The sequence below is a fragment of the Pelodiscus sinensis genome, chromosome 18 (assembly GCF_049634645.1).
Source record: "Pelodiscus sinensis isolate JC-2024 chromosome 18, ASM4963464v1, whole genome shotgun sequence".
Classification (NCBI taxonomy): domain Eukaryota; kingdom Metazoa; phylum Chordata; order Testudines; family Trionychidae; genus Pelodiscus; species Pelodiscus sinensis.
Genome location: NC_134728.1, coordinates 31,105,871 through 31,130,860, shown reverse-complemented (window position 1 = coordinate 31,130,860; position 24,990 = coordinate 31,105,871). Strand labels below are relative to the sequence as shown.

Below are 24,990 nucleotides of genomic sequence, written 5' to 3'. Positions count from 1 at the left end.
GGGGGAGAGAGCGCCGGGCGCGCGGCGCTTGGGGGAGGGGGGGGAGAGAGCGCCAGCGCCGGCCCCGGGCGCGCAGCACTTGAGGGGAGAGCGCCGGCCCCCGGAATGCGGCTATGGGGGGGCCCCGCCCCCCCGGGCGCCCAGCGGGCGAACGGCCACGCCCCCTGGCGCCCGGCAACCCCAAATGGTTGGGGACCACTGATATAGATAATCTTCAAGACCCAACTCTCTACCATTATCAGCTTCCAGTTATGGGTGACTAACTCATTCCTAGCCATGTGCTGAGGGTCACTTTTGACATATGATCAAGACCCATCTATTACCTTTGATGCCACTCACCTTTTCCCCCATCATTTTTTGGAGGCCATCTCAGATTAAAGTCATGGCTGTAGAGGAGACAAATAAACAAGGCTTTTGAACTCTCTGGCATTTTCATGAAGGATTAGGCAAGTGTTAATAAAATGCCTATGAGCAGGGGGCCTATAGGGTTGCTTCTGGTGTTTCCTTCTGGAGTGGGAAAGAACGGTTACTTACCTTGTAACTGTTGTTCTTCGAGATGTGCTGCTTGTGTCCATTCCATGTAGGTATGTGCATGCAGCGTGAATGCGTCAGACATTTTTCCTTTAGCAATACCCATTGGGCCAGCAGGGGAGCCCCCTGAGTGGCGCTGGTATACTGGCCAATATATACCCCCGCTGGTCCTCCACCCCCTCGGTTCCTTCTTACTGGAGTACTCCAGGGAAGGGGAGGCGGGCGGGATTTGGAATGGACATGAGCAACACATCTCGAAGAACAGTTCGAGGTAAGTAACCGTTCTTTCATCTTCTTTCTACATGCTCATGTCCATTCCATGTAGGTGACTCCAAGGCAGAAACCCCAAGAGGCAGGATCAGAGTTCTAGCCTTCCACTGAGTGGTAGCCCTGCAGATGTCCAGGATTGGGAACTGAGCCACAAAAGCTGCAGAGTAGGCCTGTGCTCTCAGAGTGGGCCATGAAGGGAGGAGCTGAGATCCTTGCCAGCCCATAGTATTCCCTAATACATGCCACGATCCAGGAAGAGATCCTTTGTGCAGAGACCGCCTGACCCTTCAGCCACTTCACAATGGCAACAAACAGCTGAGGTGACTTGCGGAAGGGCTTTGTTCTCTCTAAATAAAAGGCTAAAGCCCTCCTAACATCTAAAGTGTGTAGTGCCTGTTCTTTACCCAATGCATGGAGCTTGGAATAAAAGACTGGCAGGAAAGTGTCCTGACACACATGGAAGTTTGACACTACCTTAGGCAGGAAGAAGGGTGGGGGCGTAACCTTTGTCCTTAAAGAAAACTGTATAAGGGGGGTCCGAAGTCAGAGCCCTCAACTCGGACACGTGCCTGGCTACGTGATGACCACCAGCAGAGATACCTTGTAGGACAGGTGTAGTAATGAACACGGCTCCAGGGATGCTCGGCCCTTTTGTCCATCAGTGGGATAGAGGCCAGGGTTTGCCAGAGCAACTTAGATATTTTGGCCACCGTTTTGTTAATGGGGAGGGCAAATCTGGTGGGAATATCAGACTGCAAGATGTCGACAGTCAGGTCGGAGTACTCTGACACCCTCTCAGCCTGGACCATGAGGCTCTGGGCCAGGCATCGAAGGAGGTCCTGATGTCCCCTTGAGGGCATGGAAGGGAGAAGACCTGAGAGGCTGCCGGTGAGGGCCCTGTGGGTGGCTGGTGCACCTGACCCTCGGTCTCCAAGGGCTGTGGGGAGGTTTGGCCTGGGGGAAGTGACTGCCCCAACGTAGGCAATCGGGTCAGTGGGATTGCCGAAGGGGGCACCCTGGACCCAGAAAGGACCGACTCCGGCCTAGAGGGGCCCATGCCCTGGCTCTGGTGGTAGGCCCATGGAGTCCAAAACAGCCACTAAAACAGGCCTGGAGCCTGTGGGTGCTACTACTGCTGCTACTACTGGCTGCGCCCACTAATGCTGTTGCTGATGAGCGGAGGTATTCTGGTGCCATGATTGGTGGGAGTGGAACCAGTGCCCGGACCCCTTAGACAACCACATGTTCTCCACCTCTGAGACGGCTGAATACTCAGACGCTGACCATGGCGGGGCGGAGGCAGACTCAGTTGGTAATCTTGCTAACAGGGCATGCCAAGCCATCTACTCCAGTTTACACTGGTGCCGGTAGGGATGAGGTGGGGGATTAGGCCAGGCCAGGCCCGGGAAGTTCTGATCGGAGCTGATGGTCATGGTAGCTGGTGCCATGCTTAGTGCCAGTCAAGACCCTTGCCCCGGTGCCAAGGCACAGGCCGGGGTTGAGGTCGCTGTCAGTGCTGGCCCCATAGGCGGTGCCACACATGGGCCCGGAATAGTGTGGAAGGTGACCGTAGCAGAGCAGTGCTTCTTAGGATCCGGTGCCAGGGTGCCCAGTGCCCTAGGCTCTGATTGGTGCCGCCCGGGGGTCCCGATCCTTTCCTGTGGTTGGTCCCGGGATAGGAGAAGGGGACAGTTCAATCATATCCCTGGATGCCTTGAAAGTCCCTGGAGTTGAGGGCTCTGGGAAGTCCCCCACTGGGCTGGCGTCCCGGTGTGGATTTGGTTGCTTGCCCGGGCGAGAAGGTCCGGGCTCGCTGCCTGATGGTGCCACTTGCCCCACTTGAGGGCGCATGGAGGGCACATGTCGTGGGGGTGGGCTACCCCTACTATATCTCCTCTTCTTCTGAGGTACCAGGTGCTTAGGTTTGCGTGGTGCCAGGGAGGTGCACAAGTGGCCTGACGCCTCCTGCACCGAGGCCAGTGTGCTCTGCGTTGTCGGTGCCAGGTCTGATGCCAGTGCCAGATGTAAAGCTGCCTCCATTAGAATGATTTTCAGGCACAACTCTCTCCCCCACTTCGTCCACGGTTTAAACACCTTACAAATTTTACAGGCCTTGGACAAGTGATCCTCTCCCATGTACTTAAGGCAAGCAGAGTGTGGGGCACCAGAGGGCACAGGCCTCGGGCATTTTTCACAGTGTTTGAAGCCGAGGGCCGGGCATGCTCTGCCACACGCGCTGGGCACATGGAGCAAGAACCGCGGTGGGTCCTTAGCACTAGAAAATAGTACTTAACTATTTAGAGAACTGATATGAACTCTAACTGTTGAAACGAGATCAAAGAACTTTAGAAACGAGTGATTGCTAAAGGGCACTTGCTAGGCAACAGCAAGAGCATGTTCCAACAACTCTCACGGGTGGTAAAGAGGAACTGAGGGGTGGAGGGCCAGCAGGGGTATATATTGGCCGGTATATCAGCACCAGTCCAGGGGGTTCCCCTGCTGGCCCAATGGGTACTGCTAAGGGTAAGTCCTAGAGGAAGAATCTTTGAGCTTAAGTATTAGAGGTTCTGCTCCTAAGCATGTATGCGAAAGGAAACTGCTAATCAGTTGAGGCTGATGTAGATGGGGGTCTCCCTGGTGCAGACAGGAGAGGGGCCTCACACCTTTCCCCATCAGGTATTTCCTTGAGTGAAGTTCTTGAATTCTGTGTAGGAACAAGAAGAAATATTGCATTTTTCAGAAGAGAAGGTTACTCACCCTCTGCAGTAACTGACGTTCTTTGAAATGGGTGTCCCTGTGGGTGCTCCACCTTAGGTGTTTTGGTGCTGCAATGCCCCTGGCTGGAAGATTTTTTTGTAGCAGTGGCTTTGACACGTGCAGACGCGCTTCAGGACTAGGTGCACGAGATGCAATACCTTCAGTTCCTTCTCTGCCCCAGAGAAAAAAAAGGGGGAGTACCGAAGCAGAGGGGAGGAAGGGTGGGTGGTGGAGCATTCACACGGACAGCCCTCTCGAAGAATGTCAGTTAGTGCAGAGGGTGAGTAACCCTCTCTTCTTCTTCGAGGAGTGTCCCTGTGGGTGCTCCACCTTAGGTGACTCCAAGCAGTTTATCCACTGGAGATGGGAGCTGCGGACAGGGTAGTACCCTTCTGGGCTGTGGTGAGGATTGTGTGTCCGAACGTGGTTTCCCTGGATGCGTAAGAGCCCAGAGCATAGTGAGTAGCGAATGTGCGAGTAGAGGACCACGTGGCCAATTTGCATATATCAGACACTGAGATGCCTTGTGTATAAGCAGTTGATGTCGCCATGGCCCTGGTGGACTGTGCACGAAGTTGTGCAAGTAGGTGTCTTTGCCAAAAATTGAGTATGCTAGTCTTATGCATTCTACGATCCATTTGGAGATCCTCTGGGAGGAGAAGGGGGGGTCCCTGGGATCATCCAGTAGTTGACGCGAATAACCTGTTGGTTTTCTGGGTTTGCTTAGTTCTTTCCAGGTAGCATACAATGGCCCGTTGTAAGTCAAGTGTGTGGTGCGTGGCTTCTGTCTGGTTGGCGTAAGGTTTAGGAAAGAAGACTGGTAAGTTAATAAGTTCACTGCAGTGAAATGGCGAGAGCACCTTCTGCAAGACCTTAGGGTGAGGTCAGAAGACCACCTTGTCTTGAAGGGAGGGTCTCCCATAAAGGCTGCAATTTCACTGACTCTCCTGGTGGATGTTATTGCCACTTGTAGAGCCACCTTCATGGAAAGGTGTAGCAGAGAACAAGTCACCATAGGCTCAAACAACTTCTGTGTTAAGGCTGTCAGGACAAAATTGAGGTGCCAGGCTGGAGCCGGGGTTTTGACTGGAGGGTAAGAACATAAGAATGGCGATACTGGGTCAGACCAAAGGTCCATCCAGTCCAGTACCCTGTCTGCCAACAGTGGCCAATGCCAGGTGCCACAGAGAGAGTGAACCGAACAGGTAATGATCAAGCCATCTCTCTCCTGCCATCCATCTCCACCCTCTGACAAAAAGAGGCCGGGGACACCATTCCTTACCCATCCTGGCTAATAGACATTAATGGACTTAACCTCCATGAATTTATTTAGTTCTCTTTTAAACCCTGTTATAGTCCTAGCCTTCACAACCTCTTCAGGCAAGGAGTTCCACAGGTTGACTGTGCGCTGTGTGAAGAAGAACTTCCTTTTATTTGTTTTCAACCTGCTGCCCATTAATTTCATTTGGTGACCCCTGGTTCTTATATTATGAGAACAAGTAAATAACTCTTCCTTATTCACTTTCTCCACACCACTCATGATTTTATAGACCTCTATCATATTCCCCCCTTAGTCTCCTCTTTTCTAAGATGAAAAGTCCTAGTCTCTTTAATCTCTCCTTATATGGGACCCAGTCCAAACCCCTAATCATTTTAGTTGCCCTTCTCTGAACCTTTTCTAATACCAGTATATCTTTTTTGAGATGAGACCACCACATCTGTATGCAGTATTCAAGATGTGGGCATACCATGGATTTATATAAGGGCAATAAGATATTCTCCGTCTTATTCTCTACCCCTTTTTTAATGATTCCTAACATCCTGTTTGCTTTTTTGACTGCCACTGCACTCTGCATGGACGTCTTCAGAGAACTATCCACAATGATTCCAAGATCTCTTTCCTGATTAGTTGTAGCTAAATTAAATTAGCCCCCATCATATTGTATATAGTTGAGGTTATTTTTTTCCAATGGGCATTACTTTACATTTATCCACATTAAATTTCATTTGCCACTTTGTTGCCCAATCACTTAGTTTGGGGAGATCTTTTTGAAGTTCTTCACAGTCTGCTTTGGTCTTAACTACATTGAGCAGTTCAGTATCGTCTGCAAACTTTGTCACCTCACTGTTTACCCCTTTCTCTGGATCATTTATGAATAACTTGAATAGGATTGGTCCTCGGACTGACCGTTGGAGAACTCCACTAGTTACCCCCCTCCATTCTGAAAATTTACCATTTATTCCTACCCTTTGTTTCCTGTTTTTTAACCAGTTCTCAATCCATGAAACAAAAAACAGGACTGTGTAGCACTTTAAAGACTAACAAGATGGTTTAATAGGTGATGAGCTTTCGTGGGCCAAACCCACTTCCTCAGATCAAATAGTGGGTCAAATAGTGGGTCTGGCCCACAAAAGCTCATCACCTATTAAACCATTGTGGGAGAAAAAAATCAAAGAACTCCAATTGTGTCTAAGGGGGGACTGTGCAGAAATCAAAACTCTCTAAAAGAAAACTGCTGTAAGGGTTAAAAGTTTTCCAGACCTCTCTCCCTGTATCAGACTGAAATCAAATTAACTCTAATCAAGACCCTTACAACGCCTATTTCAAGTTCATGGATACTCCTAGTCTGTCACAATTTGTCATGTAAACCCTTATCTTTGTCACAGTTTGCCTTGTAGACTTCTCCAGTCAAGTTCTGATGTGGCTTTGTACTGTAAAACTTACTTCTAGCACTCCTGGTGTGAACAGAAACGTCTCAGAGTACTTCTGCTGAGACTTTGAGATGTTAAAGAAAACAAACAACTAAACTGAGCATACTGTATAAAGGACCCCTAAATCTGTCTCTCAGGGCTGACTGCTATTGCTCTGCTGTCAGCCTGCATGCATGCATAATAAAGTTTTCCTTCTAGGTTTCTCTCCTGCTTCACTGCTTTGACGTCCAGCCTCGGACCCTTCTGGGGGCTCTGTACCCCAGGGGAGCGAGATTTCCCCCACACCAACTTGTTAGTCTTTAAAGTGCTACACAGTCCTGTTTTTTGTTTCAGCTGCACCAGACTAACACGACTACATTTCTACCTCAATCCATGAAAGTATCTTCCCTCTTATCCCATGACAACTTACTTTACGTAAGAGCCTTTGGTGAGGAACCTTGTCAAAGGCTTTCTGGAAATCTAAGTACACTATATCTACTGGATCCCCCTTGTCCAAATGTTTGTTGACCCCCTCAAAGAACTCTAATAGAGTAGTAAAACATGATTTCCCTTTACAGAAACCATGTTGACTTTCCCACAACAAATTATGTTCTTCTGTGTGTCTGACAATTTTATTCTTTACTATTGTTTCAACTAATTTGCCCGGTACTGACATTAGACTTACCGATCTGTAATTGCTGGGATCGCCTCTAGAGCCCTTTTTAAATATTGGCATTACCTTAGCTATCTTCCTGTCATTGGGTACAGAAGCTGATTTAAAGGATAGGTTACAAACCATAGTTAATAGTTCTATAATTTCACATTTGAGTTCTTTCAGAGCTCTTGGGTGAATGCCATCTAGTCCCGGTGACTTGTTACTGTTAAGTTTATCAATTTGTTCCAAATACTCCTCTAATGACACTTCAATCTGTGAGAATTCCTCAGATTTGTCATGTACAAAGGATGGGTCAGGTTTGGGAATCTCCCTGACATCCTCAGCTGCAAAGACTTTATCGTCTTAAAATGCTCCTTTTTTAACTCGATCATCCAGAGGCCCCACTGGCTATTTAGCAGGCTTCCTGCTTCTGATGTACTTAAACATTTTGCTCTTACTTTTTGAGTTTTTGGCTAGCTGTTCTTCAAACCCCTTTTTCGCTTTTCTTATTACATTTCTACACTTAATTTGCCAGAGTTTATGCTCCTTTCTATTTACCTCACTTGGATTTGACATCCACTTTTTAAAAGATGCTTTTTATCTCTCACTGCTTCTTTTACATGGTTGTTAAGCCACGGTGGCTCTGTTTTAGTTTTTACTGTGTTTTTTAATTTGGGGTTTACTTTAAGTTGGGCCTCCATTATGGCGCCTTTGAAGTGTCCATGCAGCGTGCAGGGCTACCTTTTAATTTCTACCTTTTAATTTCTGTTTAACCTCATTTTTGCATAGTTCCCCTTTCTGAAATTAAATGCCCCGGTGTTGGGCTGCTGAGGTGTCCTTCTCACCACAGGAATGTTAAATGTTGTTATATTATGGTCACTATTTCCAAGTGGTCCTGTTATAGTTACCTCCTGGACGAGATCCTGTGCTCCACTCAGGACTAAATCAAGAACTGCCTCTCCCTTATGTATCAGCTGCTCCAAGAAGCAGTCATTTAAGGTATAGAGAATTTTTTTCTCTGCATTTCATCCTGAGGTGACATGTACTCAGTCAGTATGGGGATAATTGAAATCCCCTACTATTATTGAGTTTTTTATTTTGATAGCCTCTCTAATCTCTCTTAGCATTTCATAGTCAATATTACTGTCCTGGTCAGTAGGTTGAAAATAGATTCCCTACTGTTATATTCTTATTAAAGCATGGAAGCACTATCCATAGAGATTCTATGGAACATGGTGATTCATTTAAGATTTTTACTTCACTTAATTCTATATTTTCTTTCACGTATAGTGCCACTCCACCCCCTGCACAACTTTTTCTGTCCTTCCAATATATTTTGTTTCCCAGTACGTGTCCCGTTGATTGTCCTCACTCTGTCAGGTTTCTGTGTTGCCTATTACATCAATATTCTCCTCTAACGTGAGGCACCCTACTTCACCCATCATAAGAACATAACAATGGCCGTACCGGGTCAGACCAAAGGTCCATCTAGCCCAGTAACCTGTCTGCTGACAGTGGCCAGCACCAGGTGCCCCAGAGGGGCTGGACCGAAGACAATGATCAAGCGATTTGTCTCCTGCAATCCTTCTCCAGCCTCTGACAAACAGAGGCCAGGGACACCATTCCGATCCCCTGGCTAATAGCCTTTTATGGACCTAACCTCCATGAAATTATCTAGCTTATCTTTAAACTCTATTATAGTCCTAGCCTTCACAGCCTCCTCTGGCAAGGAGTTCCACAGATTGACTACGCGCTGTGTGAAGAACAACTTTCTTTTATTAGTTTTAAACCTGCTACCCATTAATTTCATTTGGTGTCCTCTAGTTCTTCTATTATGGGAACTAATAAATAACTTTTCTTTATTCCCCCTCTCCACACCACTCATGATTTTATTTATCTCTATCATATCCCCCCCCTTAGTCTCCCCTTTTCTAAACTGAAAAGTCTCAGTCGCTTTAACCTCTCCTCATATGGGACCTGTTCCAAACCCCTAATCATTTTAGTTGCCCTTTTCTGAACCCTTTTTACGGCCAAAATATCTTTTTTGAGGTGAGGAGACCACATCTGTACACAGTATTCAAGATGTGGGCATACCATAGTTTTATACAGGGGCAGTAAGATATTCTGTGTCTTATTTTCTATTCCTTTCTTAATAATTCCTAACATCCTATTAGCCTTTTTGACCGCCGCTGCACACTATGTGGAAGTTTTCAGAGAACTATCCACGATAATTCCAAGATCATCTTATTATTTAGACTGCTAGCATTTGTGTACAAGCACTTTCAAAACTTTTCACTGTTTATTTGTCTGCCCTTTTCTGATGTGTCAGATTCCTTTTTATGTGAATGTTTCTCGTCTGATCTGTCCCACACTTTATATTCTTCCATCCTCTCTTCTTCACTAAAACCTAGAGAATCTCTATCAATCCTCTTCTCTAAGAGAAGTCTCTGTCCAATCCACGTGCTCCTCTGCACCAATCGGCTTTCCCACATCTCTTAGTTTAAAAACTGCTCTGTAACCTTTTTTAATGTTAAGTGCCAGCAGTCTGGATCCACTTTGGTTTAGGTGGAGTCCTTCCTTCCTGTATAGGCTTCCGCATCCTAAAAGTTTCCCCAGTTCCTTACAAATCTAAACCCCTCCTTCCTACACCATCATCTCATCCACGTATTGAGACTCTGAAGCTCTGCCTGCCTGCCTGGCCCTGCGCGTGGAACTGGAAGCATTTCTGAGAATGCCACAATAGAGGTCCTGGATTTCAGTCTCTTTCCTAGCAGCCTAAATTTGACCTCCAGGACATCTTTCCTACCCTTCCCTATGTCATTGATTCCTACACGTACCACGACCACCGGCTCCTCCCCAGCACTACACATATGTCTATCTAGATGCCTGGAGAGATCTGCAACCTTTGCACCAGGTAGGCAAGTCACCATACAATTCTCCCAGTCATCGCAAACCCAGTTATCTATGTTTCTAATGATCGACTCTCCCATTACTAACCCCCCTTAGCTCCTCCAGTTCAGCCACCCTGGCCTCCAAAGCTCGTACATGGTCTCTGAGGGCCAGGAGTTCCTTGCACCAAACGCATACATACAAATATACCACATGACCACAGGGCACGTAATCATACATACTACATTGAGTGCAATAAACAGGATAGCCCCCGCTCAGCTGCTGGGCTTCTGTCTGCATTGTCTCCAGCTACCTAGGTTATTGATAGGTTTTTATTTAAATCAGGAAGTTTTGATTATAGTTTAGTTTAAAGGTTTTAAAGACTGGCGAGTGTACCTCTCCGCCTTCCCACTCACTTTCCAAACTCCCTCTCAAAACTGCCTTTGAGAGGACGCTGGAGGTGCGGAGTCCGCGCTTGTCTCCGTGAGGGAGACGGCAGTTGTTTTCTTCTTTTGAGTATAACTATAATCAGTAAAGAAAAGCTAATTAAATAAAGAAAATAAAGAAAAAAGTAAGACTAGCTGTCTCTCTAACAAGAACTGCAGCACGCACTGCGGGTTCCGACTGATGCTGCCAGCGGCAGAGAAGGAACTGAAGGATCACATCTCACACATGCGATTAGCTGCCTAGTACTGTGGCACGTCTGAGCATGGGCAAGCTAGCTGTCAAAGCCACTGCTACTAAAACTCTTCCAGCCAGGCGCGCTGCGGTGCCAAAACACCTAAGGTGGAACACCCACAGGGACACTCCTCAAAGAGGAAATATGCATTTCACTCAGACTGCAGAAGCTAATGAAGGAGTGAAGGCAAGAGATACAATGCATGAAACCTGAAATGCTTGGCTTAGTCCTAGACCCAGGGACAGAACCCCGGCCAGGGAAAAATTACTACACAAACTATACTACTGTACTATAAACTTTAACTAGCTAAGAAGAATAAAACTATCTACAAATGTATTAATAAGGTCTACAAAGCAGCTGCAAGAAGAAAGGACACAGGATTGCAACTCAAGTGCAGCAGTAAGAAGGAACTGGAGAGGTGTCAATACACACTGGCTCTTAAACCCTCAGTCAGGAGTACATAGAAACTTAACGTGCATGTGCGGGCCAATGGATACTGCTTGTAAAAATTTCTAGACTCAGGTGCAGACAGCACATGTGTACCCATGTGGGGAATAGAATCATATAAGATTAGAGTTGGAAGAGACCTCAGGAGGTCTGAGGTCATCCAATCTAACCCCCTGCTCAAAACAGAATCAATCCCAATACAAATATGGTGGACCAGCACTCAAAGAAGAAAACAGATTGGGTTCTGACTTTGGGTGGTCACCAGCATCTGATTTGATCTGAAATAATTTTAGCATTGCCAGACCTTGACAGAAAACTTGGACACCACATTACTAGGAGCACTGCTCAATCAGAAATAGCATGATGCACTTTATTTATGCTTTTGCCAATATGAAAAGGAACCAAAAGTTGCCCAATTCAGCTTTATCTCCTTAGGCTTACAAGCTGTAGTTGCAGAATGAGGCACAGATTATGTCTAAATTCCTGCATCTCTTTCATGAAATGTGTCCATCAGGGCTTACAAAGGCAGCTATGAAAATAAAAATATATATAGAACAAATGGAAGAAAGAAGAAGTTGATAGCAATGAATATAAATCAAAAGTTAGGAACTGTAGAAAGCTGATGAGGGAAGCAAAAGGACAAAAGGGGAACAAGAAGTCACCAAATGAAATGAATAGGGCAGCAGGTTTAAAAACAAACAAAATGAAGTATTTCTTCACACAATGCACAGTCAAACTGTGGAACTCTTTGCTAGAGGTTGTTGTGAAAGCCAAGACTATAACAGGGTTCAAAAAAGAACTGGGTAGATTCATGGAGGATAGATCTATCAATGGCTATTAGTCTGGATGGGCAGAGATGGTATCTCTAGCCTGTTAGGGACCATCACCATGGGAACAATTTACCAAAGGTAATGATGGACTTTCCATCTCTGAAAGAACAACAAATGGTCTGGTAGCACTTTATATACTAACAGAAAGTGCTATAAGACCATTTGTTGTTTTTTCCTGTACAGACTATCTCGGCTACCCCCTGAAGTGTCTTTCCATCACTGGTAATCTTTAAATCAAGATTGGATGTTTTTCTACAAGTTATGCTCTAGGGATTATTTGGGGGCCGTTCTCCTTGGAGGAAGGTCACAGAGAACCAGCACACTGGTCCTTTCTGACCTTAGAATCTGTGACTCCTCATAGTGAAAATGGACATTTAACAGGTTGTGTCACCTCTTTAGGTCTGAAGAGGAAGTTTCCACTAAATAGGGACCCAGGATCTAACTCTCTCAAATGTGAAGGAAACACACAGGCTGGGATTTCCAATGGAATCTGAAAGAAAGAGGCATCCAAATGCCACTGGATGTCATTGGGAGCTGTGTACCTAATTCCTTTCAGCTTCTTGGAACGCGACCAGGAACAGCTAACAGGAGAGTTTGGAGAGGGAGTTCTCCAGGTAAAAGAGGAGTAAAAACGGGACCCTTGTGGTAAGTGGCTGTCTGGAGTGTGTGTTTGTGTGTGGGGGAGTTATTTGCAGTGTGCTGATCTTGTGTTTGTCTGTTTGGTTTGTTTGTTTGTTTGCTTTGTTTGTTTGAAGGAGCTTCTAAAAGGGTTGAAATCTAGAAGCCTCTGTTAATTGGCTGAGCCTCAGTCAGGGGGAGGGGCTACGAGAGCTATATAAGCCTGTGACTCAGCGACCAGGGAGAGTGCGACCAGGAACAGCTAACAGGAGAGTTTGGAGAGGGAGTTTAGAGGGCACTAGTGACTTCTGACCTTCTTTAAAACATAACTCTTAGAATAATCTATACTCCAGAGGTTTAAAAAGAATTCCAGTTTATACTTAAACTTATTCATTAGAAAAATGGAGACAGAAGCCCAGCAGCAGAGTGGGGGCTATCTTGTTTATTGCGTCGAGTGTAATATGTATGATTACCTGCCCTGTGGGCGGGTGGCATATGTGTGCACCAGTTGCAAGGAGCTCCTGACCCTCAGAGACCGAGTTCGGGCTTTGGAGGCCAGGGTGGCTGAACTGGAGGAGCTAAGGGAGGTAGAGAGCTATGTTGATGAGACTTTCCGGGACACTGTAGTACTGTCCCACCTCCAGTCTGAGAGCCCCAGTGCTCTTAAGGAGGATGAAAGTCTCAAGGGAACAGAGCATTTAATGGGAACAGAGGGAAACCATCCCGTAGTTGGATGTTGCGGTAACCTCTCGCACTGAGGATACCTCTGAGGGGGAGGGAATGCCAGTTAGGAAGAGGCAGGTGTTAGTAGTGGGTGATTCGATAGTTAGAAATATAGATAGTTGGGTTTGTGATGACCGGGAGAACCGTATGGTCACTTGCCTGCCTGGTGCGAAGGTTGCGGATCTCTCCAGGCATCACTGAAACCTACTGGAATGAGGAAAATCTGTGGGACACAATCATACCGGGATATAAAATATATAGAAAGGATAGAGCAGGCCGGGTGGGTGGCGGAGTGGCACTGTATGTGAAAGATAATGGAGAATTAAATGAAATAAAAATAGTAAGTGAATCAACATGTTCAATAGAATCGCTATGGATAGTAATTCCATGCTCCAATAATAAGAAATTAGCAGTAGGGATATATTACCACCTGACCACCTGACCAGGACAGCGATACTGACGTTGAAATGCTGAGGGAGATTAGAGATGCTACCAAAATAGAGAACTCTATAATAATGGGGGATTTTAATTACCCCCATATTGACTGGATACATGTCACCTCAGGAAGAGAAGCGGAGATAAAATTTCTCAATGGCTTAAATGACTGCTTCTTGGAGCAGCTAGTGCAGCAACCCACAAGGGGAGAGGCAATTCTCAATTTAGTGCTGAGTGGAGCGAAGGATCAGGTCCAGGATATAACCGTTACCGGACCGCTTGGGAATAGTGACCATAACATAACAACATTCAACATTCCGGTGGTGGGAAGAACACCTCAACAGTACAGCACTCTGGCATTTAATTTCAATTAGGGGAATTACACAAAAATGAGGAGGTTAGTTAAACAGAAATTAAAAGTCACAGTGATTAAAGCCAAATCCCTGAAAGCTGCATGGAAACTTTTTAAAGACACCATAATAGTGGCCCAACTTAAATGTATACCCCAAATTAAAAAACATACCAAGAGACCTAAAAAAGAGTCACCGTGGCTTAACCACCATGTAAAAGAAGCAGTGAGGGACAAAAAGGTATCTTTTAAGAAGTGGAAGTCCAATCCTAGTGAGATAAATAGAAAGGAACATAAACACTGTCAAATCAAGTGTAAAAATGTAATAAGAAAAGCAAAAAAAGATTTTGAGGAACAGCTAGCCAAAAACTCTCAAAGAAATAACAAAATGTTTAAGTACATTAGAAGCAGGAAGCCTGCTAAAAAACCTGTGGGTCCCCTAGATGATTGAGCTATAAAAGGAGCAATCAAGGACGATAAAGCCATTGCGGAGAAACTAAATGATTTCTTTGCTTCAGTCTTCACGGCTGAGGACGTTGGGGAGATTCCTGAATCTGCACCGTTCTTTGTGGGTGATGAATCTGAGGAACTGTCCCGGATTGAAGTGTCATTAGAAAGTAGGAATAAGAGATCCTCCGGAAAAGGGCTTTATTCCGGAGGATTGCGCCAGTCTAGACGCTTTTTTCCCGGCTTTTCCCCAAGCCGGAAAAAAAGCGGCGGACATGTTTATTTAAATCCGCGGGGGATATTTAAATCCCCCGCAGATTTCCCTATGCTGACTTACCTGATTTGCATCCCTTTTCCGGAATTTGTGGCCAGTCTAGACGTAGCCTTAGAGTTCTTTGAAGGGGTTAACAAACATGCGGACAAGGGGGATCCAGCAGATATAGTATATTTGGATTTTCAGAAAGCCTTTAACAAGGTCCCTCACCAAAGGCTCGTGTAAATTACATGGCCATGGGATAAGAGGGAAGGTCCTTTCTTGGATTGAGCACTGGTTAAAAGACAGGAAACAAAGGGTAGGAATAAATGGCAAATTTTCAGATTGGAGAGGAGTAACTAGTGGTGTACCCCAAGGGTCAGTCCTGGGACCAATCCTTTTCAACTTATTCATAAATGATCTGGAGAAAGGGGTAAGCAGTGAGGTAGTAAAGTTTGCAGATGATACAAAACTGTTTAGGATAGTCAAGACAGAAGCAGACTGTGAGGGACTCCAAGAAGATTTCACCAAACTGAGTGATTGGGCAACAAAATGGCAAATGAAATTTAATGTGGATAAGTGTAAAATAATGCACATCGGGAAAAATAACCACAACTATACGTACAGTATGATGGGGGCTAATTTGGCTACGACAAATCAGGAAAGAGATCTTGGAGTTATCGTGGACAGTTCTCTGAAAACTTCCACACAGTGTGCAGCGGCGGTCAAAAAGGCAAATAGGATGCTAGGAATTAAAAAAGGGATAGAAAATAAGACCCAGAATATCTTACTGCCCTTGTATAAAATTATGGTACGCCCACATCTTGAATAGTGTGTACAGATGTGGTCTCCACCTCAAAAAAGATATTTTGGCCTTGGAAACGGTTCAGAAAAGGGCAACTAAAATGATTAAGGGTTTGAAACGGGTCCCATATGAGGAGAGGTTAAAGCGACTGGGACTTTTCAGTTTAGAAAAGAGGAGACTGAGGGGGGATATGATAGAAGTCTATAAAATCATGAGTGGTGGGGAGAGGGCCGATAAAGAAAAGTTATTTATTAGTTCCCATAATAGAAGAACTAGAGGACACCAAATGAAATTAATGGGTAGCAGGTTTAAAACGAATAAAAGAAAGTTCTTCTTCACACAGCGTGTAGTCAACCTATAGAACTCCTTGCCAGAGGAGGCTGTGAAGGCTAGGACTATAATAGAGTTTAAAGAGAAGCTAGATAATTTCATGGAGGTTAGGTCCATAAAAGGCTATTAGCCAGGGGATAAAATGGTGTCCTTGGCCTCTGTTTGTCAGAGGCTGGAGAGGGATGGCAGGAGACAAATCGCTTGATCATTGTCTTCGGTCCACCCTCTCTGGGGCACCTGGTGCTGGCCACTGTTGGTAGACAGGATACTGGGCTAGATGGACCTTTGGTCTGACCCAGTACGACCGTTATGTTCTTATATGTTCTTATGTTCTTGGAAAACTCTACTCTCAAACTCTAAATCTGAACATAAAATTGTGCCATTCCACAAGAAATTTTTAAGTTAGTTTTAAATTATGTTAAGTTTTAAGTTAAGGGAGCAGCTATGTTGCCTGCCTTATACATTCTTTGGGCCACCAAAATACACCCAGCATCTCAAGGAAAGAAAAGCCACAAAGATAAGTTGATTTTCACAGCCTTTTTTTACATTTTTGTTTAAATTGGTGTTAATATGAAAAAACCCACATCTTACACTCAAGATTTTCAAGTAAAATAATAGAAGTATTCCAATTAAATTATATGAATTTAAAAGAGCTTACTAAATGCAAAAAACAATATTTATACAAGGTGAAGATTGCAGTGTTAATGCCAGAAAATGTTCACATACTTTCACCTAGGGAAAGGTCCACTGACCACTTATAAAATATTGGTTTAAATTACTGGCCCAACATCACAGAGGTGGAAGTAGATACAAAACCAAGTTTTCCCAACCACTTTAACCACTCTTTTCCTTCCTGCAGTCACCTGCCTATCTTAACATAAGAACGGTCATGTTGGGTCAGACTAAAGGTCCATCTAGCCCAGTATTCTATCTTCTGACAGTGGCCAATGCCTGGTGCCACAGAAGTAATGAACAGAACAGGTAATCAAGTGATTACCCCCCTCCTCCATTAACCATTTCCATCCCCTGACAAACAGAAGTTAGGGACACCATTCCTACCCATTCTAGTTAATGAGCTGAGCTCGACAATTAGGGCAATCTACTCGCCTGTAGCGAGTAGATTTTAGCCTGGCATGGCGCCACAGCGCGATCAGCGCATGCACAGCACGCCAAACCGCGCGCCTGGCGAGCGGGGCTCGCCACCGCTTGTCAAGCCCTGTTAAGTATTGATGGACCTATTCTCCATGAATGTTCTTCTTTGAACCCTGCACGTTGCATGAAGAAAATACTTCCTTTTATTTTTTTAAACCTGCTACCTATTAATTTAATTTGGTGACCCCTAGTTCTTGTGTTACGGGAACAAGTAAATAATTTTTCCTAGTTCTTGTGTTACGGGAACAAGTAAAAAAATCACCAGTCATGATTTTATAGATCTCTATCATATCCCCTCTTAGTCTTTTTTTTAAAACTGAAAAGTCCTAACAGTTTTAGTCTGTCTACCAACGGCAGCTGTTCCAAACCCCTAATAATTTTTGTTGCCCTATTCTGAAATTTTTCCAATGCCAAGGTATCTTCTTATATGTAATCGCTTGATATTATTTGCTAGTTAATAAACTTATTTTATTTAAACCAGTGCATTTTGACTGAAGTGCCTGGGAATCTCTGCTTAGGTCAACAAGCCAGATGTGTAATCATGACCCACTAGTGGAATAAAGAATCTGTGAGCTTGTACTGTCTGGTGGGCTACTGAGTAGTACACGATGCACGTTTCTGGGGAGCAAGGCTGGGAGTGAGGGATATGCAGGTATCATCCTGTATGTAATTCATGGATGGCTCGACATTAGCATTCATGTATTTAGCTGTTTCAGAGGGGTAAGTAAACCTGTTAGTCTGTAACTGAAAAAAACCCCAAAGAGTCTTGCAGCACCTTAGAGACTAACAAAAAATGTAGATGGTATCGTGAGCTTTCATGGGCACAATCCACTTCTTCAGCTGGGAGTGACTTTGCACGCTGGCAGCCATCAGTGATCAAAGCCTGGAGGAGCTGATGTTCATCAGTGCAGTGTAAACAACACCCTAAAATGGACAGCTAGGGGGATGCAGTCCAGGGGTTCAAACAGCACTCTGGGGAATATCACATTGATAATCTACTCTGGCTTCCTATACAACTCACACAGGATTGCCATAGGACCTTCCCTGAATTAACTGCTGTTTGAACTAGAACATGTTTAGAAAAATATCCAATTTTGATTTAAGAACTCCTAAGTGATTGATAATCCACCACAATCTTTAGTGAGGGTGTTTATTGTTTGTAACATTTTACTATTAAAAATCTTCTACATCAATTATTTGTAATTAACATCTAAAAATGAAACACATGATTTGTAATCCTCAATCTGCTCTAACCCCAATCCTGAATCACAAAATAGCGGATTGGAAACAGCAATCACTGGCACAAATTCTCTGTCTTGAGGTATGAAGGAGGACAGAGGACAGATTAGATGATCATCACTTCTGGTCTTAAAGTCTATCCACTTCACCCCCTCCAAACTGTTACAAGGCCCCTTTCAGTTAGTTTGCCAACCTAAATACACACACCTACCTACTGTCTCTTAGATTTATTAAAATAATCCAGGCTTTTCAACCTTGCCAAATTGGGACCCTAGTTATAACAGATGTACCCTCTTATCTAGCCATAAAGAAAGAGATAATGGTCATGCCCTCTGAAACCTATTCACAAATTTCAGTCTAAGAACTTAAGCCAGTGCACTATATACCCTCACCAAGAGGATTTATGGAAATAGCAAATAACAGAAATTAGATTAATTACATAGTGAACAGTGTAAGAAAAGGAAAGAAGCAAGCATTACTTACTTTCAATTGCGTGCACTTCAAATAAGGCAGGATAGGGAAAGAAAAGAGAAACATTCAGATTTTTATACTGAAAAGCATATATTCAGGTAAGGCTGAATTTCGAAATGACATCTTCAAGAAGACAAAAACTAATTATTTTTCTAACCAGTACTGAGCCCATGTAAATTGGTCTCACAAATCAGCTGTGGTGTTTTACCAAGGACTACTGGAGAAGGGAAAGTACCAGAAAGTAATAGTTAAAAAGGAGAACGAAATGTTAGCATCTGTGCCTTAATGCTATTACTAGATTTGCCTGGCATTACTTGGGTCCTTAACTCAAATAAGTTTTGTTTTTCTTCATTTAAATCTTTGTTCTAGGGTGGCGCTAGGGATGAGGGGTTCAGTATGCAGGCTGCCCTGGGGAGAGAAAACCCCAGCCCTCTCTCAATGCAGCAGTTTAGGGCCAGGGAGAAGTGCCTATCCATGGCTACTGCAGGGGCACAACCAGAGAAGGGGTGACAAATTCTGAAATATATCATAGAATCATAGAACACTAGAACTGGAAGGAATCTCGAGAGGTCATCGAATCCAGTCCCCAGCCCTCATGGCAAGACCCAGTACTGCATAGACCATCCCTGATAGACATTTATCTAACCTACTCTTAAATATCTCCAGAGATGGAGATTCCACAACCTCCCTACTTGTCCTATCCTCAGAGGCTAAGGAGAATAATTTTTCTCCTTCCTGCTTGTGACACCCTTTTAGATACCTGAAAACCGCTAGCCTGTCCCCTCTCAAGTCTTCTCCTTTCCAAACTTAATTCCTTTCTCCACTCTTGCCCCCTTGCTGGCCCAATGGAGTTACAACTGTTACAGTCCTCATCTCTGGCTCCTTGCTGCCTCTCTGTGGTCATTTTACAACAGTGGTTCCCAATCTTTTTGATACCAGGGACTGGCAAACCCATTCACAAACTTTTGGCAGACCGTTAACATTTTATTTGCATATTCATTACATAAATAATGAATATGCAAATATGATGTTACCAATTCACCAAAAGCCCCTATGCTAGCCCTAATACCTAGAGACCTCACCCCCTCCACTACCTCCGAGTGCCAGCCAATGATCCCAGAGTCCCCTGCACCCAACCCCTCAGTGCCAGCCTCCCACCTTCAGAATCCCCCAGCCCCCCACCATCCACCCCAGTTCCAGCTTCCTGTTTCCAGAGCCCCACTGCACCCAAATCCCTCCCCCACGTGCCAGCCCTCAGACCCCAATATTAGCCTCGCCCCCAGAGCAGTGCCAGTGAGGCCACACTGGGCGATCATAGTAATCCAAGCTTTCTCTATTTTGATCTTTACCAGAACCAGGCTGATGGGAGGGATTGGTGGAAATGTGTACATCAGATCTTCGGACCACAACAGGAAGGCGGCATCGGAGATGGAAACCCTGACTAGTCCCCTGGAGGAGCTAAACCAATTGCACTTTCTGTTGTGCCTAGGGCCAAACAGGTTCACCAGGAGAAAACTCCACCTTTGGAAGAGCTTAGACCACCAGGAGGTCCATGTGAAGTCCCAGCTCAGGTGATCTGCCAGGGCATTTCTGGCTCCAGGGAGGTGACCTGGTTCCCGATGGATGTGATGATTGATGTACAAATCCCAGAAACAGTATCTCTTGGCAGAAAGCCAATGAGCATGCTCCTTTTTGCCTGTTGATGTTAAACAATGAGGCTGTGTTGTCAGTAAGGACTCACTATTTTCCTGACAGGTGCAGCAGAAAGACCCCTGAGGGTAACCAGACCACTCTGAATTCCTTGACTTTTGTGTAAGGTCACCTCCTCCAGGGTCCACATCCTTTGGGTCTTGAGATCTGAGATACACCAGCCAACCAAGATTTGAGCCATCTGACACCAGTGGACGTGTTAAACAGGATGTTCTCTGGACTAATCCAACACCACAGGGAAGTAAGTACTGCCAGGGGGATGGGAGTAGGCTGATGCTGCCACTGCTAAAGCAGTTGCATGTATACTCTGGTGTGATGGACCATGCACATATGTGACGCAGTGGGGGTACCTTGCTGGTTCTATGCTGGGCAGTGGGCGACCTCCACTGGCTGCTGTCTGTAGCATGGCCCAGCAGGGCAGGGGATGAGTCATTATGCAAAGGGGGCTTCGAAACTCGTCAGACAGGTATCTCCCAGGGAGCGGAACAATGGGAAGAAGGGGAGTGGAGCCCTGGCTGGGGGCAGGGCTGGAAGTGAGGGAGTTAGTTTCTGGCTGGGAGCATGGAGGAGACAGCCTAGGGAAAGGGGCTGGAATTTAGGGGCCCAGTCTCCCCCATCTCAAGGGGGCTGAGGCATCCTAGGCCTGCCCTGTAACCAGATTACATCTGTGCTGTATCCTGGAGAAGCAATAAACTCCCTCTATTCTACTGGCTGGTGGAGTCTGTCTGTGTCATTATGGCGGGGCAGGAGACGGGAAAACCCCAATACACCGTCACAACATACACACTGCCATATGGCCCAACAGGCACTTACAGACCGTGGCTGTGGTCAGGGGAAACTCGGACACCTCTGTGATGGAGCTCCTTGGTGCCTGAAATCCATCTATGGGCAGGAATACTCAGTCAAGCTGAGTTGAGCACCACTCTGATGAATTCCGTCCTTTGAAAACGTACTAACACGGACTTTGTGTCACTGATTAGAAGACCCAAGAACTGATACATGGCTAGGATTTTGAAGAGAACAGGGATTTTCCAAAGGACATTTCTGATTTTCAAAACCCCCTTGTGCAGAAGTAAAGCCATGGGTGGGAGCAGTGGAGCTCAGTACATCAAACAGGGTATCTGCCAGCTTCTCAAGCTCTTCCATTGGCAACAGGTCTTAGCTAGTGGCAAGGAGCTCTTCTCAAAGCCAGTATCTGAGGCTTAGCACTTATTATGTGCATGGGAGGGTGGTGAGTGGTGCGGGCCTAGGAGGATCTCTCTGGCTACGTCTATACTGCAGGTTACTTGCGCAAGAACTGTTTTGCGCAAGAGTTCTTGTGGAAAAGGTCTTCCACAAGAGCATGTCCACACTGCCATGTGCTTTTGCGCAAGAGCATCCATGGCACTGTGGACGCTCTCTTGCACAAGAAAGCTCTGATGGCCATTTTAGCCATAGGGGTTTCTTGTGCAAGAAATTCATGTTGCCTGTCTACACTGCCTTCTTGTGGAAGAGCTCTTGTGCAAGAGGGCTTATTCCTCGTGTTTTCTGACACTGTACTGTAAATTTACTTGCACAAGAACGTGCATGCACTGCAGACGTTCTGCAAGTTTTTGCGCAAGAAAAGAATGGTTACTTACCTGTAACTGTTGTTCTTTGAGATGTGTTGCTCATATCCATCCGAATTAAGTGTGCGCACTGCGTCTTCCAGAGCGTTTTCCCTAGTGGTACCTGTAGCGCCGGCAGGGTGCCCCCTGGAGTGGTGCCGCCATTGCGGGGCATAAGTACCCCTGCTGGTGCTCCCCCACTTCGGTTCCTTCTTGCCGGACGCTCCGATGAAGGGGAGGTAGGGAGGGAGTTGAATGGACATGAGCAACACATCTTGAAGAACAGCAGTTACAGATAAGTAACCGTTCTTTTCTTCTTCGAGTGGTTGCTCGTGTCCATTCGAATTAGGTGACTTCCAAGCTAACCCCACTTCAAAGAGGAAGGGTCGGAGCACTCAGAAAAAGAAGTTCACGAAAGTTGAACAATGCAAACAAATTTATTCAACTAAGCGAACACAGAAAAAACTGTAGAAAGTGCAATGTGACACAGATAAACATATTTACAATACAGAGCTGAGGACCGCAGAACCCACCCCTGCATCCTCCCTGGCCTGCTGTACCAGCATGTAGTGCGCTGTAAAGGTATGGAACGATGACCACGTGGCCGCCCTGCAGTGACTGGAACCTGCGCCCCCAAACCTACAGAGGACGCCTGCACCCTGGTGGAATGTGCTGTAACCCGGGGCAGGACCTTCCCGACCAGGACATAACACTCCCTGATACACCCTGCAACCCTATTGGACAACCTCTTGGTCGATATTGGGAGCCATTTCATTCTGTCAGAGACAGCAATAAACAATTGTGTGGATTTGAGAAAGCATTTAGTCCTATCAATATAAAAAGCTAGCACACGTCTAACATCCAGGGAATGGAGCACTTGCTCCTTAGGGGAGGCGTGGGACTTTGGAAAGAAAACTGGGAGGTAAATTTCTTGGGGCAAATGGAATGGTGACACCACCTTGGGGACAAATGCCGGATAAGGATGGAGCCTCACATTATTGTCAGTAAACACTAGGTAGGGTGGGTTTACAGTTAACGCCCTCAGCTCTGAGATCCTGTGAGCCGACGTAATGGCCACAATGAACGCAACCTTCATAGAGAGGTGCTTCAAAGAACACGTGGCCAGTGGCTCAAAGGGAGGGGACACAAATCTAGACAACACGAGGTTAAGGTCCCAAGCGGGAAGAGGTGGTCTAACTGAGGGATACAACTTATCCAAACCCTTAAGGAACCTTTTGACCACAGGGTCAGAAAACAGAGAAACTCCTGCCGAACCAACATGGAAGGCGGAGAGAGATGCCACATGGACTTTGATAAAGGAGGTAGAGAGGCCACTGGACCTCAGTTCAAAGAGGTAGTCCAGAATGGACGGGACAGGTGCACTCCCCTTCTGGCTGCCAAAGACGAGAAGCGCTGCCACTTGGCTGCGTACGACTGCCTGGTAGACGGTTTCCTACCATGTAGGAGCACCATCTGTACCTCCTGGGAACATTCCCTTTCCGGTGGGGTCAGCCACGGATAAACCAGGCCGTCAGGTGGAGAGAGCTGAGATTCAGGTGAACCATGGTACCCCGTCCCAGGGTTGGGTAAGGAGATCCCGAACCAGTGGGAGCGTTACAGGCTCCTCGCTGGGCATATCCACCAAGATAGGGAACCAGAACTGCCTGGGCCACGGAGGGGCTATCAGGATGACCGTGGACCTGAAGGTCTTGACCCTGGTCAGAACCCTGGGAATTAGGGGAAATGGAGGGAAAGCATAGAGGATGCCCGCCGGCCACAGGACGGTCATGGCATCCCCCCTGGAGTGTAGCTCCGACACCTGGTGTTGCATGCCAAGGCAAACAGGTCTAGTAGGGGACAACTCCACCAGCGGAAGATTTGACCAAGTGCCAAATCTTTAAGAGACCACTCGTGGGCTCCTAAGGACCTGCTCAGAGCAACGGCCAGCAAGTTTTTGCACCCCGGCAGGTACTCTGCCTACAAAACTATGTTGTATGCTACGCACAGATCCCAGAACCACAAAGCCTCACGGCAGAGGGGAAGCAACTGGGCTCCCCGCTGCCTGTAGAGGTAAAACACAGCTGCTGTGTTGTCCAGGCGGACCAGGACAGTGCGGCGAGACAGCTTCGACAGGAAGGTCTCGCAGGCTCTCCTGACTGCCCTGAGCTCCTGGATATTTATGTGCAGAGCCCGCTCTGCAGGAGACCACAAACCTTGGGTTCTGTGACACCCCAGGTGTGCTCTCCAACCCAGGTCTGAAGCATCTGTGACCAGCGTGAGCGAGGGAGGAGGTATAGTGAACGGAACCCCGCAGCATACCACCGCCTCCTGGGTCTACCATTTTAAGGAGGCTATCACCTCCGGGGGCACTGAGAGAACCATGTCCCAGAGACCCCTGGATTGGTTGAACGCCCTTGCTAACCAGGCTTGGAGAAGCCTGAGCCTCATTCGGGCATGGCGTACCACATACGTACATGCCGTCATGTGTCCCAGCAATCTCGAGCAGACCCGAGCCGTCGTGATAGGTCTTAACCGGGTTAACTCAGAGACCAACTCCACTATGGACAGAAACCTGGTTCTGGGGAGGAGTGCCCTCGCCACCCTGGTGTCCAGGAGGGCACCTACGAATTCAAGGTGCTGGGAGTCAACGATGACTTTTCCTCATTTAGCATGGGCCCCAGCCTTACGAAGAGGGCCCTTGTGAGGGAAACATGGGCCTCCACTTGTTTGTAGGAACGACCACGAATCAGCCAGTCGTCTAGGTACAGAAAAACGTGTATTCCTTTTTTGTGGAGACATGCCGCTACGACCACCATGCATTTTGTAAACACCCTGCGTGCTATTGAAAGGCCAAATGGGAGCACTACAAATTGGAAGTGACATCGGGAAACAATAAAACAGAGAAACCTCCTGTGGCTGGGTCTTATTGCCACATGGAAGTAAGCGTCTTTGAGATCGAGAGTTGCGTACCAGTCTCCTAAATGTAAAACCGGGATAACAGAGGCCAGGGTTACCATTCTGAACTTGGATTTCACCATCTTGTTGAGATCCCTGAGATCTAAGATGGGACAAACCCCGCCCTTGGGTTTTGGGACAACGAAATACCAGGAGTAAAACTCTCTG

At 46.3% G+C, this 24,990-nt stretch overlaps 1 protein-coding gene across 6 annotated transcripts in view; it reads right to left on the bottom strand.

Moving 5' to 3' along the window:
- Window positions 1–24,990, bottom strand: part of ERGIC3 (ERGIC and golgi 3) — a 96,542-nt gene that overhangs the window by 23,849 nt on the left and 47,703 nt on the right. For 3 of the 6 annotated variants that reach the window (XM_075901423.1, XM_075901419.1, XM_075901422.1), the window contains one exon: window positions 18,584–18,598. The exons of the other annotated variants lie outside the window; for them this stretch is intronic. In XM_075901423.1, the coding sequence (XP_075757538.1) occupies window positions 18,584–18,598 (15 nt within the window). The remainder of the gene's footprint in view (window positions 1–18,583; window positions 18,599–24,990) is intronic. 6 annotated transcript variants of the gene reach the window in all.